The sequence below is a fragment of the Catharus ustulatus genome, chromosome 3 (assembly GCF_009819885.2).
Source record: "Catharus ustulatus isolate bCatUst1 chromosome 3, bCatUst1.pri.v2, whole genome shotgun sequence".
In the NCBI taxonomy this organism is placed as follows: Eukaryota; Metazoa; Chordata; class Aves; order Passeriformes; family Turdidae; genus Catharus; species Catharus ustulatus.
The window spans coordinates 102912142-102926606 of NC_046223.1; the positions used below are offsets into that span (position 1 = coordinate 102912142).

General features: G+C 41.0%; 1 protein-coding gene across 1 annotated transcript; it reads left to right on the top strand.

Moving 5' to 3' along the window:
* Positions 1-211: 211 nt before the first annotated feature.
* On the top strand, positions 212-2208 carry ID2 (inhibitor of DNA binding 2). Its single transcript, XM_033055654.2, has 3 exons — positions 212-664; positions 832-896; positions 1569-2208. Exons 1-2 carry the CDS (start codon positions 317-319, stop codon positions 886-888), a joined length of 405 nt encoding a protein of 134 aa, XP_032911545.1. The 5' UTR covers positions 212-316; the 3' UTR covers positions 889-896; positions 1569-2208.
* Positions 2209-14465: the final 12257 nt, after the last annotated feature.

A 14465-nucleotide genomic window follows, 5' to 3' on the forward strand; every position in this document is an offset into this window, starting at 1 on the left:
GCGCGGGCCCGCGCCGCTCCCGCACTATTTACTCCCTCAGCTGTGCGCGCGGCCCCGCCCCCCGCCGCCATTGGCTGCCCGGGCGGAAGGCCCCACCAGTGAGGGCGCCCCGCCGTGATGGACGCGCCGGCGGCCGCCAATAGCAGCGAGCGCGGGCCGGGCCCGGCGGCGGCCGCCGTATAAGAGCGGCCGCGCAGCGCCGGCCCTCAGTGCGAGCTCCGGCAGCGCCAGAGCGGCAGCACAGCGCTCCGCAGGCTCCAGCTAGCTAGCTAGCCAACCAGCCCGCCCGAATCGCGCTCTCCGTCCGCCTGCCAGCATGAAAGCCTTCAGCCCGGTGCGGTCCGTCAGGAAAACCGGCCTCTCGGAGCACAACCTGGGCATCTCCCGGAGCAAGACCCCGGTGGATGACCCCATGAGCCTGCTGTACAACATGAACGACTGCTACTCCAAGCTGAAGGAGCTGGTGCCCAGCATCCCGCAGAACAAGAAAGTGAGCAAGATGGAAATCTTGCAGCACGTCATCGACTACATCCTGGACCTGCAGATCGCCTTGGACTCGCACCCCAGCATCGTCAGCCTGCACCACCAGAGACCCGGGCAGAACCCTTCCTCCAGAACTCCTCTGACCACGCTCAACACAGACATCAGCATCCTCTCGCTACAGGTAAGTGCCTGCCCGCTCGGGGAGCTCGGGCGGCGCTGGCGCTGGCGGCGGTGACAGCGCCCGGCCGTGCCGCGGGGACGCGCTGCGGGAGCCGGGACCGTCCAGTCCGCTCCCGCTCCGGGAGTGCTCGCCCACCTCGCCCTCACCCTGCTCTTGTTCTCTCGCAGGCGTCCGAGTTCCCCTCAGAGCTCATGTCGAGCGACAGCAAAGCACTTTGTGGCTGAATCAAACGGTGAGTGCGGTGCGCCTTTTTCCTAAACTTCGGGTAAAAACTGCCTTCTTTGGGGAATGGGAGGCGTGATGGCGAGTGCTAAAAATAGGTCCTAAAAGTTGATTAGGAGATGCCTTTGTAATCGGTGAGAAACGAGACTATTAACTGAGTCTTGAGGTCCTGAGTGTGTGTGTGTCGCTAAGGTTCACCCAGCAATACAGGCTCCTCTGATCCTGCTCGCTGCTTAATGCAAATTCTTATCTGTTCTTGGAGCCTTAACTTCCTGGGCCAAAGTGACTGATTAAGTTGGGAATCTTGGCACAATTCCTTGAATTCTGTGATGTGGGATTGTCTGCGCTATCAGTTAAATAAGTGACTGCTTTTAATCAAATAATTGCTCTAAGAGGCAGACTGGCGCCTCTGAACATTGCGTTTACAGAGATCTAAATAAAGATTGGACTGAGAATCCTCTTTCTAGCCTTTCCCTGGAGTGTATGTTATTTTTATGTTCAATTTGTGCTCTTGAGAGCGAGTGTGTGAGCGTGTATGTGTTGCATCTGGACGCCAGGGTTTGCCCAATCTCTGAGTGTTTGGTTAAATGTTCAAACTGTGGCTTCCTCTCTGGCGCCAGTCTGTCCGGATCTCTGCCCTGTTAGCATTCTCCTAAATACGCCTCTTTTCAATCTCTTGCAGGTGTTCCACTGATGAGATTTTTTTTTCTTTTGCACAAGAAAATGTCTACAGGATTTTTTTTTGAGGTGCTGAATTTATTTTTCAGCTGTATCTGGAGGGGGAGAAATCCACGTTCAAGTAAAAGGACCTTTTAAAATGAAAAAAGAAGAAAAAATCAAGATTGATCTTTATCCCCACCCCATTTTTCAACTTGGACTGAACCTAGTTATTTATGAAGAGACTCTTAAATACCCTTTCCCTAGTTGGAAGGCTTCCTTTATATACTATTCCCAACGTGGGGAGCGAAACAAAAATCTCACAAGGAGTTGCCCATTTTAAAGCAGACTTTGCCTTTTTTTCCGAAGGTGGAGCGTGAGTACCAGAAGGATCCAGTGTTCAGTTTTTTTAGGAAAGTCTGTGGTCAGAAATTACCTTTTTGACACAAACCTAGGACTGAATGCTGTGTATATATTTATATATAAATATATATATATGAGTGAAACCTTGTGAACTCTTTAATTAGAGTTTTCTTGTATAGTGGCAGAAATATACATTTCTGCAAAAAGTGTAATGATGTACTTAATCATGCTAAACTTTTTATAAAAGTTTAGTTGTAAACTTAACCCTTTTTATACAAAATAAATCAAGTGTGTTTATTGAACTGATTGCTTGCTTTATTCTTTGGGGACCAACTGTTTGCTGGCTTTGATTTGTGTTTGTTTTTTAATACTTACACATTGTTATGAATTTATCAAGTAAAAATTCAAATATGTAGAGGCTATAAAGAATAAAATTACCTGAAGTAAATGATTCTTGTAACTTGGAAAATCTTATTTGAGTGTATTTTGCAGTCTTCTAAGTCATCTGCCTGTAAACAGTGTGAAAGGAACTAGAAAAGGAATTTATTACACAAGGGATGCTATTGACAAAAGTGCTTGGAACTGTACAAAAGCAGTTAATCCTGAGGCATTCCCATGGAGTATTGCCCTTTTTCTTCCCTCCCCGCCTCTGAATGATTCAGTTTGGGGTAGTAATGGCCCAGATCTGTTAATTTGTGCTCAGAATAATCACTTGGAATTAAGGGTTGTGGGTGGTTATTAGTGCCCCAACTATTAAATTTCTCTAAAAAGGCTTTGAATGGGAGAGTTGGTGATGCGTTAACATGGGATCTGGAATGATGAAGTGACTGTTGCCTTTCCTCACTGGAATTTTCATGCTTCCATGCAATATTTCAATGACATGAGCTTTCTAATCAGTTGCAGCAGCTTCTCCATATGACTAAGATACTGAGAATTGAGTTAAATCGCTGTTGTGTTACTGATTAAACTTTGGCTGCTCCTACAGGGACTCTCTCCATAAGAATTAAATTAAGTTTGAAACAGGGATCTAAATTCTTGAAAGCCAGAAACTGCTTATTTCTTCTTTCTCTTTTGCCCTCAGAAGCAATGCAATATTCCTTATTATTCCAGGGACACTTACTGTACCCTATGGAACCACTGTTCATTAAATGTGTTGCTGTCATAAGACAGTGGATGTGGGAACTGTGCCTTATCAGATGACATTCTAATTTAAGCGCACGCATAAAGTTCCCCGAAATGAGAAGTTAAAGTGTGGGTCCTACTTGGGAATTTAAGAGAGTCACTTGTAATCTTGAAGGAAGAAACTTCACTGGTGCTTAGGGTAAGTGCAGCTCTGGCAGGCGCTGCGCCTGGGGCCTGAGGGAGCGTGTTTAGGGTTTCTGTGCTCTGGGGACTCTTAGTGTGAAAGGCCGGAGCCTCACCTGGGGCCAGTAACACTTTCCCTGGCGAACAGGTGGGTGGGTGGTGCTCTGGGGCAGCGGCAGCTGCCTTTCCTTGCCCTTGACACCAAATCCATTCACGTAGGCTGGGAGAAAGCCAGCTCTGATCTCTTAATACTGACGCTGCCCTGCCCAGGCAGAAGCGCGCCCTCTCAGAGGATCAATGCCATCAGGAGACAAGAAGGGTTTGCAAAAGCTGGGACGGCCCGGGGGGTGGGGAGCCAAGGACACGGCCCGGAGCTGATCTGCATCTCCCCGTGCCCAGCCCCGCCGGGATTAGGGAAAGCTCCGTGCAGCACACACCGGCTGTGCCTCCTGTGGCCGAACCTCGCTACTGTCTCAGCGCCCGGAGCGCAGGGCTTATTCCAGCTTCGAGCGATCCGCCTTTAACCCTGACAGCCCAGCAGTGAAATACTTCATTGCCGCAAATCAGCACGCCTCGGTCCCTAAAATACCACTGTCCCTGTGTATTTTACCTAACTTAACAGTAGCATACTCGAGGTTGTAATCAGAGTATTGAGATCTTCCAAACCAGTCACAATCCAATGCAATCGCCACCAAATTTCACCATCAAAACTTACTTTCCACCCTGCTGCTCATTTTGGGGTGAAACAATAGCAAGTTACTTAAAACCCACAGTTCATTTTCTAAAATGAAAGAGCTGCAACGGTCAGAACACTGTAATTATTTTAAGATCAACCCCTTTAGAAACTACGGCGTTTACACTTTGATATTTTTAAGCTACAGGATGATTAACACACTTGTAGAATGAAACTGGTTTCCTTATCATGCATAGCCAAAAGAGAAATTCACAATTTACAAGGCGTGGGGAGCTGAGCAGGAAAACAAACAAACATGTTTTTAAAAATGTAAATTAAGAAAGGAAAACATTTTTCCTCTTTCAGAATTAACTAATTCCTCGGCTTGACAATGCAATCCTGCGATCAGAAGTGGGGGCTTAAACTAGGTCCTTCCTTAAAGAGTCACTGTTTGTTTTTGTTCTTAAGATTTTGTCATTCAAAGATAAAACAGTAAGGTCAAGGCTGAGTGCCCAAAGCCTTAACATTAATTCTTTAAGTTTCCTTGAAGATGTGGGATTTCTTTATTCTATACCATTGTCATTGTCCCTCCAGAACACATCAGAAAAATCTGTGACATTTTCACTACTTTCCCTGGCCCATTTACTTTCTCCGTACGCAGCTGTTGTCCATAGTCCTGTTAACTGAGTAGCTGAACACAACAGATCAAGATGACCTGCAGCCAAGTATAATAGCAGCAAAATAGGTTTGGTGACAATTATATTTAATCTCTGCAATTTGTTCTCGAGTAGGCTATGCATGCAAGTTGCAAATGCACCTATGGACACTTCCACACAGGGTGGGTGGGAAACAGATAAAAGAGGATTCTGTCATCTAGAAGAGAGGTTTTCAAACCTGGCTTTTCTTGTGTATCGCCCTCAATAACCCATGGCCCAGCTCCCAACCTTATCCCAGTCAGAAATCGGCAGGCTCACACCCACGGGCGGCAGGGTCCCTCCAGCCCATCTCCAGGTAAAGGAAACGCAGAGAGCAGGCCGGGGTTTGTTTACTCACCCCCGGGCAAACAGCACTGTGTCTATCGCACCGAAACCATTCGGGAGCCACTTGCAGAACCGGTGCCAATATTTTGACAAAAACATGACCGAGGGCGCTGGCGGGGAGCGGGCAGGACGTACCTTGGCTGGCGGCGGGCGGTGCGTGGAGGGCCAGTGCCACCCTCCGGGCCGGGCGCGCACCGCACCGCCCGCTCCGCTCCGCGCACCGCCGCCTCCCGAGCTCCGGGAGCGCCGCTCCTGCCCCTCCACCGCCCAGAGCTGCCCGCTCCGAACCCAAGGAGCGACGCGGTGCCTAAAAACCTACAGAGAAATCTGCTTTGAAACACCAAATACTTTGCTCGTAACGCAATGAGAAAAGCTCCATTTCATAGAACTAATTTGACTTCGGAAAGTAAAACACGTTCTCCAAACAGTCTAGTGTGTTAAGGATTCTTCTACAGAACACTTTGCAGTCTGGATCAATTAATGCAATATGGGAAAGACATAAAATTGTGATTTGCTAATGAGAATTAGCTGTGGGTTAGAATCTCTTCCTGTGTTTATCACTGCCCTTGCTTACTTACAAGAAAGTATTTACACAGCTTTTACTCGAAGCTGTAAAGAGGGATAGCAGAATGCAACTGTTGCATGGCAAAAGAAAACACTGACATTGAATTTTGTTCAGAAAAAGGTTTTCACAAACGTACTCTGTAAAACTACCGATTTGCAAAAGGATCAGTATTTTCTGATTCTACAGATAAATTAAAATATTGGATCTTTGAAATCAAATTTGTTTTACCCACATTACCATATTCCTCTCTCAAATAGCCATTACGTTATCATAGTTCTAAAGTGTAGAAGCCAAATGCAAACAGTATTTCAATAAAACAAGCTGATACTGCAACAGCCACTGATTGTGGTAGCCACAAGCTCAGGTAAATTGAAGGAGAAAACAAAGGACAAAATGAACAAATGCAATTGCTTTCGGAGTCACTCATGGTAGCTGAGAGGAATTTATATTTCAGCTGATTGCTTGTCTTGAAAAAAAAAAATTAAAAGGTGGTCCCTGCACTGGGCAAGAACTATAAATAGGGCCAAACTGAGAAAAATTAATTCTGCGTGAAGTGTTGCAGTGGACTTGCTGCTGTTAGCTGCACTAGAAGACAGCATTTTACTTGCTATTTCACAAGAATACAATGAATGGATAGATGAAATGACATTATGTGAAGCAACAAGGCCTATCCAGATTTGAAACAATTAAACTAACTGCATTACTTGCAAAAAAGAGTACATTTTTATAATTTCTACTAAGTATCATCACAAATTACACCCTGTGACTAACAGTTTTATGAATATATCAGGTATTTCTCTGTAAAACTAACAGCCTGAAACAGCTCTTAAGTTTTACTACTGATGGCAGAACTTCAAAAGCTCACACATTGTTGTTTGTGGGTTTATTTTTTTTTTCCTTTTCTTTTTAAGAACTGGACTGTAAACCTGCTGAATTTGTCTTTCATTTGAAAGAGAACAAATTATTTGGATACTTACCATCTTGCATCTGAGCAGACACAGGACCAGCAGTATTGCCTTACTAAAGCTCACCTCTTGCTAACAGCTGCAATACCTGATGCTGATTGAAGAGTGCAGGATCAGCTTTGGGTGTACTTCCTCCAGCATCTCACATGCTCCTACAACAGCTTTCCTCATATTTTTGGCATGGAGGTTCTCTTTGATGCACTGTTTCTCAATACAGAACTTGCGTATCCTATTGGAGTTACACCTGTCACCTTTTTTTTTTCTCTTATCTTGAGAAGAGATGTAGTGCTCTGAAGGGGGGGAGAGAGGCAGAAAGAGGACAGAAGTAGCATAAGACTAAACATTTCCTCCATATTAAACTGTAAAAGATCAAAGCAGTGTATCTGGCTTTAAAAAACAATGAGGTTGAAGTTTGAGTTGTGTTTTCAGTCTTGTGCAAGTATCTTTCACCTGGAGTAGAGAGCCCAGCCTCAGATGGACCCTTTCACTCAGGCACCCCACAGAACTGAGCTGGGTTGGCTACATCAGGTACCAACACCCGAGGGAAATTCAGTGTCTTAGAAAACCTCTGACAGTGCCCTTCAGCCATATTTTCTGTCAACCTCTTTGCCCATCCACAAGCTCTTTGTAACCTTTAAGAAATATGAGCACTGCTTGAAGAGAAGGAATGTGATAACAGTCTACTGTAAACCAACGTAGAGAGCAGAGAATAGAGAACTGGTGCTCAGCAACAGATGCTGCTGCTGGCCAGTAGCTTCACACCCAGCTGTAACTTATTTCTGTCTCTAGAAAAGAGTCTCACGCAGCATCAGAAAGACACATAGACTTACCTCAGTGGAACTAGGAGTAAATGTTTCTCATGGAAATCATTATGTAGGAAGTTTACTACTATTTTCTATTCATTAAGGGTAGAAGAAGAGGTTTGCTTCAAGAACAAGAGTAAGCAAAACAAAAAATAAACAAAAAACCCCCAAAACCCACAAAAATCAAAACAAACAAAAACAAAAATAAAAATGGACCAAGAATATGAACATGTAAGTGTTTTTAAAGTTCAGATTCAGTGTCTGCACGAGTTAATACACAGGAATAAAATGATGGGCAGGCTGTTTCAGGAAGACTGGTCAAGCTACTAGCTACATTTCACAACGTCTTGGAAAAGTGTCTTCCTAGTGCTTTTGTATTTCTCCCCATAAGTATATGAGAACACAGTGCCGCTGCTAGAGGTTTTCTTCTTTGAGTTAAAAAAAGTTTGTGTAAAATGCGTTTAGTAAATCTTTCATTAATACTTTTCAAAAGATGTACCAGTTAGAAGGCTGAGTAAATCATATGCCAAATCTATAAACTCAGTCTAGCTCTTTTTAGAAAGATGGTTTACAGCCCATAGATATTTCCACCCAGCAGATAAGAAGGTGCTACACATGTAGGCACATTTTTTACTAGTCTTTACTAATTCCCATTTTGCTCTTATTATCACATCATTGCACTTACCACTCTTTCAGAAAAAGCTGGAAGTGTTGGTTGGACCTTATCCTGTAAGTATCAATACGTTACAATAACTATAAAATTAAATTCTAAATTCCACTGTAAATCTGATTCCTTAGTCATTCAAATTTTAAGAGCTCCGTGGAGATTTAATATTTTGGCTAAATTACTTTAATTCATGCACCTAAGTTTAAAAGTTTAATTTAGAAGAAAAAGCTATGCTTAGAGTTAAAAAGGGGAGAAGTTTGAACCCTTGTGGTAAACATATACATAAAAACTGTGTGTTATGTACACACTACATCCAACAGGCAATTAGCAGTTTATGACAGCATGAAAACAATTCTCCTAATCTGAATATCTGACACAGAGCATCGCTAATATTTAATGGTATGTTGTTGTTTGGTAGCTTTGAATATTTACTATTATTTTTATTTCTATTTTACAGGGCTTTGAGGTAATCAGTATTCTCAAAAAAAGATAAAAGAAAGGTGGCTGAACGGTACTTACAAGGGGAAAGGGAGCACTTCTGGAGAGATATCCAAAGGCAGAAACTTCTTGGACTGTGGCAGCCCTGGAAGGAAGCAAATTTGTTAGTTATGAGCCTAAAAATAAACAAATTTTTTCAAAAGGAAAAAGAAACTCAGAAGTCAGGCATCAAAGTGAGAAAACAAAGCAGGTACTTTAGGATTTTTTGGTCTTCCACTGAAAAATATGATGCAACAACACTTTGCCAAAAAAACAATGGAAATGTGACTACAAGTGGAAGAATGAGACAAGAGGGATATGCAGAAGAAAAAGAATAAGTGATATCATGTACTCACACACATACACATACAAGAAAATTCTGAAGAAAATTATTCTCCCAAGGGAAGGGAAGACAAGTAGGTTTTATGCAAAGGATTGCAGGTAATGAAAACATGCAAAACACAATGAATTAGGTGAAAAAGTAGTGTCCATGTAAGAGAGGTGCAGAACAGAAACTATATTTTTAATGTAGAAAGTGGATGCAGTCACAAATTCTACAAGAAAAAAAACAGAGCTATTAGAACAAAAATATGTAAAACTTACTTGTCTTGTAAACTCAGGAAGGGGGTAGACAGATTTATTCTTTGCCTAAGAAAGAGCTAAAAATCCCTCTTCTAATTCTACAGTATTTACAAATATAAAATGCTAGTTCCAGCCAGCCTTACACCTCAATCAGAATATAAATTATTTTTCCCCCTCCATTTTGGATATTATTCACACTGTATAACCTATGGAAAATAAAGCATTTTAGTCCCTGATAACTATACCTCCTATAACAGACTAAATTTAATATTTTCTAGGGAAAAATAGAAGTATTTCTTTAAAACTTCATTTTGCAGCTTCAGTAGCTAGGAAAATTATGAATGAACCACCTTTGGTAACAAAATTCCTGCCAAGCATACTGTAACAACAAAATATTATCATAGGAAGCATGTAATTCACTAAAAGCAGGGAGAACAAAAAAGTAGGTCAGCTTTGAGAACTTTTTTTATTATTCCATACCGGAGTTTAATAGATAGTGTTATTTCTTGTTAAATCTTGTGTATTTATAACAATTATGACCTTACATATGATTTCAGGGGGTTACCAATAAATATGTAAATAAGTAGTAAGGAGCATTTTTTATGTTGTTTACATTAAGAATAAAAACTGGGAGTTTCTCCTTCAGAAATATATGCAACAAAGGATAAAAAGGATTGTGTAAAAAATAACAGACATGCTGAACAGAGTTCAGTAAATTACAGAGAAAAGGACGACTGACACTAAAACCAAGAGTTCTGTGATCTAAATTTTTCCAACAATCAGATTTTCCAATGAAAGTCATTCACTAAGAAACAATAACTGCAGGTTCTTTTGATATACAAGTTTTAGGCTTACAAAGGAAAAACAGCTCAGTAAGTGCTATTTTTGAGGGCATTAATTCATGCAGTAACTCAAAGGTTAGAGTGGGAGTGGATGTTGTCCTGGGGTGATCCAGCATTTTTCCAATCCTGAAAAATGATACCTCTGTAGTACAAGTGGGAAGTGTGACTGCAGTATGTGAGCAAGACCTAAGCAAACTTTCATTCCTTTGAGTTGGGTACCAACACCAAAGAAGGTTATCCAGTACAGACTTCAGTGTAGAAGACAGCCACGGAAGATACACAAGGCTGCACTGACACCTAAATCTTTGCAACCTGACTGCTGCTGATGCTTCAAACAGCTTTTTCAGTCATCCTCATCATCTGCATGAGCTGACCTAAAGGCATCAGACTGAAACACAGGCATATCCAAAAACAAATACCTAAGGGCTTCAGTGGAAGTATACTTGGAATTATTATGTGATATTCTCAATTACTGGATATCTGTCCTTATCTTTGAGACAGTGTCACATGGGACCTAAAGGTAAATGTAAGGTAACTGTGGTGACAATTTGATGTAATCATCACAGAAAAATATCTCAAAAGAAGTGCACTTCTAAAAAGATCTTCAGAGAGAGATGCCTCTAAGCAATTGAATGTTTTGCTGAAGAGATATTTATAGACATTCTTCTGGTTTCCAGAGAGAAAAAAAAAAAGGGGCTTTATAAATATAATAAATTTCAAGTTTTGAAAGTATTAGTTTAGTATCTCTTAGTCTCTGAACTATTGCTGAAATGTACTTTTATTTTTTTTGATCAACTGATGACTTCCACAGCTTTCTTAAGCACTTAATTACAAGTCAGGAAAGAAAGTTAATTTCATTAGATTCTTATAGAGTTGGTGAATGATTTAAGGTGTCCATGAAAACACTTATAGGCCACAAAAATTTCTTACCTTTCCCCTCAAAGTTCTGGCATTTAAGCAGCTCAAACTGGTAATTTATCAGCTGCTGAAGGTGATGAAACAGGGCTTCACTGATGTGGGGGGAAATATGATCTCGTGGTTAAGACTTTGAACTGGGAGCTATAAGACATAGCTCTTAGCCCAAATTTCTCACAGACTTTGTATGCAACCTCTGCAAGTCATTTCACTCCTTCATGTTTCTAGCCATCTGTAAAAATGGGAAATATCATTCTCCCTCTCAGGAATTCTTATGAACTAGCATGTCTCATGCTGGGCTACCTTTGTAATACTATCAATGGGAGCATCTTGGGCGCTGAAATTGGTCATTCATCATGTGAAATTGTACCTGCCACACACTCAAACAATTGCCAGTCATGACTTGGCAGTTACATGGCCCAGAAACCCTCCCAGAGTAGCATCATGTTTTACAGAGTATCAATATCAACAGGAGAGATTCCATGGCAATAGGCCAAAGAATGGTCCTTATCCTGTTGGAAGCATTAATGTAGGTTGGAGCCCTGGGTTTGTTTATATCACTAAGAAAAAAGAGCCAGGGAGAAAGCATAAACACTGGGCAGCCACAGATCTCTGGGTGAAGTAAAAGCAGTTTCTTTGGCCTGAATGCAAATCAGGTAACATAATTTTATGTCAAGTACTTGAATTCTTCCAAGATCCACACATTTAATTATCAATGTTAATAATATTGTAACATGAATGCAAACACTCAACATGACAATAGGCTGGGCATGGGGTCACTGTGTAAAATACAAGAGTTATACTTGTGACTGGAATTCTGACCACCAAGCACAGGAACAAGAAGCAATTAATCTAATATGCAAAATATACTGGTTTGCTCCTCCATTTGAATTGACAGCCACTGTACCCCATACAACTGGAATGGTCTGGGTTACTGTTATCTTTGCCTCCAACCAGCTTGGTGTTGCCTGGCTCTTTCTATTTCAAAGTGGGACCTTCTGCATTTGAACTTCTATTCATGGACCTGCTCCAAGGGGGAATTTGGCAACTTTTTCTCTTTGATGGGTATTTACATTGAGGCCTACTTCATTGGTGAATTTCCCAGGAACACATATCATTTGGCACATGCTGTTTTTCCTTTAGGAGTCCCATCAGTGCTGAATGCAGTGACAGCTGATGTTCAAAACAAATTTCTGTGCGTTTTGCAATGTAAAACCAAAAAGTGCAAACCAGACTGGCAGGAGGTTATCTTATGATTCGTTCATTTATATTACTCTCAAACACTGCCAGAGAATTAAATTCCACAACTTATCATCACTAATATTGCTTTAGTAGAAAGTTTCTATTTTCAGAATACTGGGGAGGAGTTTCCACCACAAATTAGAAGCTGATTACTTTGTGTTTCACTGATGGAGCTTATAATCTTTTTATAACAATATTTTACAATAGAAGAAATCATATCCATTCAACCTTCCTCTGAATCCAACTCTTCCAATATTTTATACCTGTAAAGTAATATTTTCTATACATTTCTGCCATTCTCCTCCATTGCTTATTAAAGTTTCTCAGGTCTGGATGCAATACACCTTCAGCAGCAGGAGATGCCTCTCCTGGACTGGATAATACTCCAATTAATTCACTCATCAGACATTTCCCTTCTTCCCTCTCACTTCCACAGTATCATTTATCTTCTTAACTTACTACTGGTTTAGTAGCCACACTGAAACTCCATTGTCCTCTGCATTATTTCAGTGGCTTATAATCAATTTTATATTTGTGGATTTGATTTCACTTTTGTAAGTGCAATGCACTATACTTCCCTTTACTGAATGGCATCATGTTAATTTACAGTCTTCTGTGTATCAGTAATTCTGTCCTTTGAGATAAGGCAGGTTCAGGCAATAGCAAACTCTGAGATTCCATCAATAAGGTTGCTAATTGAGGTACTGAACAAGAATGGACCAGACCCCCATGTGACCCTACTCTGACATGAGATAACTGATGATCACTCCAGGTTTACCTTTTCCAGCAGTCTGCTTTCACTCCATTGCATGATTTGCTTAAGTTTCAATGACAAAAGTCTTACTGCAGTCAAACATATCACATCTGCTGTATCCATCTTCTGCAGGCTGGTTACTCAGACACAGGAGGAAATTGGAGCAATTTGATAAGGGTTATTCCTGAAAACTTAATATTAACTTTCAAACTCACAGTTTAAACACCTGATGAATAATAAAAGCTTGATAAATAAAGTTCTTCCAGATGTCAAAGTAAAGATAGTTCCCCAGGCCTCCCTTTTTGCCTTGAATATGATTCCAGATACTCTCTCCTGTCTTCTAGTAGCAGTAGCTCCATCATACAGCTATCTCTCCATTTCTCCAAGAAAATTGATCATAGTTTATAGATTGTCTTGACTGGGTCCATAATTTCAACAGAAAACATAGCTTGGCCATACTGACTTGAGTCACTGAAAGAAAAATAAGTATGCTTAAATTACTATCTGGACAAAAAAACTGTTGGCATACTAGACAGTTCTGTGTGCCCAAAACCTCCCATTTCTTATATAAAAAGTTTTTGGGTTTTTTTAATAATTCTTGATCTCTTAGTATTGCAGAAATTTCCATAATAATTTAGCTTTGTAAGATAATTAGAGAGGAGAAAAATACACAAGACAGTTATGTAAAGTCGCTCTATCTTGGATTTTTTCTGTTTCTGCTTGTTTCTTTTCAGAAAGCATTGAAAAGAAGATCTTACAACAGCTAAACATGAATGAATTTTGAAGATATTTTCCTCAGAATTTTCAAATCCAGATGATTCTAAGATATCTGAATTTAATACATTTCAGTGCTACATAGCATCAGCATGGAAGATTTTAATTACTCTCCTCAGTAGGACATTCTCATTTTTTCCCTGAAATCTCTCTTCTTTAGCAGTGATTTAGTTTCTTAGAAGTGTTGTTCATTTACATATTTATATTGTAATTGCACATGTTCCCATGCAGTTAAGAATTTTCAACCTTTGCACTACCCACGGCGTGTGTTCACACCACATCCTCACACATACTTGAGATACAGGTGCTGTGTCATCTCAGTCCTGGCTCTGCTACAGAACTCAGAGTTCTCAGAAGGACTTGCCCTTCCGTGCAACCTATGAATATTTTTTTCTCCTTTTTAAAATATATATTTAAACATCTCTGTGCATTACTCTCAGTGACCTGGAAAGAGGTGTCAAAGTCCTCATTTTAAGACTGACAGATCAATCTTAGAAGCTCAGCAGCAACCCCCAGATTCCTGTGTGATGCCATAACTCTTGCCGAATGTCAGCTCAAAGCCTGTTGGCTCTGCTCTCAGCAGAGAAGAGCTTCACAACTCTCTGCAGTGGAGACTCTCAAGGGTTTCAAGAGCTCTGGTGAATTGCACCACTCTGGGCAAGTTCCACAATAGACATGTCATAAATCATCATCCTGTTTAGATAGGATCCTTTACAGATAGCATTGCTTTCCCACTAACATGGTCCTGACTTGATCCTGTAAAGACAAAATCACTCCCTCTTATCATCGTGGTCATGAAGGAATGGTCTAGGAATGGGAGTCTTCATAAAACTACATTCCCTAGTTAAAATAGAATTGCTTGGGAAGAGGGAAAGTTATAGGACTTCACTTTACCAAAAAAGTGACAGTGGCAGCTCTAAAGTGTGGATTTCACCTGCTGTACAAACAATGTTAC

What these genes read in the sequence shown, in the direction of transcription:
- ID2 (XM_033055654.2), top strand. Translation starts at nt 317, where the DNA reads ATGAAAGCCTTCAGCCCGGTGCGGTCCGTCAGGAAAACCGGCCTCTCG. An exon ending in TCAGCATCCTCTCGCTACAG is followed by an intron (nt 665 to 831) that starts GTAAGTGCCTGC and finishes GTTCTCTCGCAG; the next exon opens with GCGTCCGAGTTCCCCTCAGA.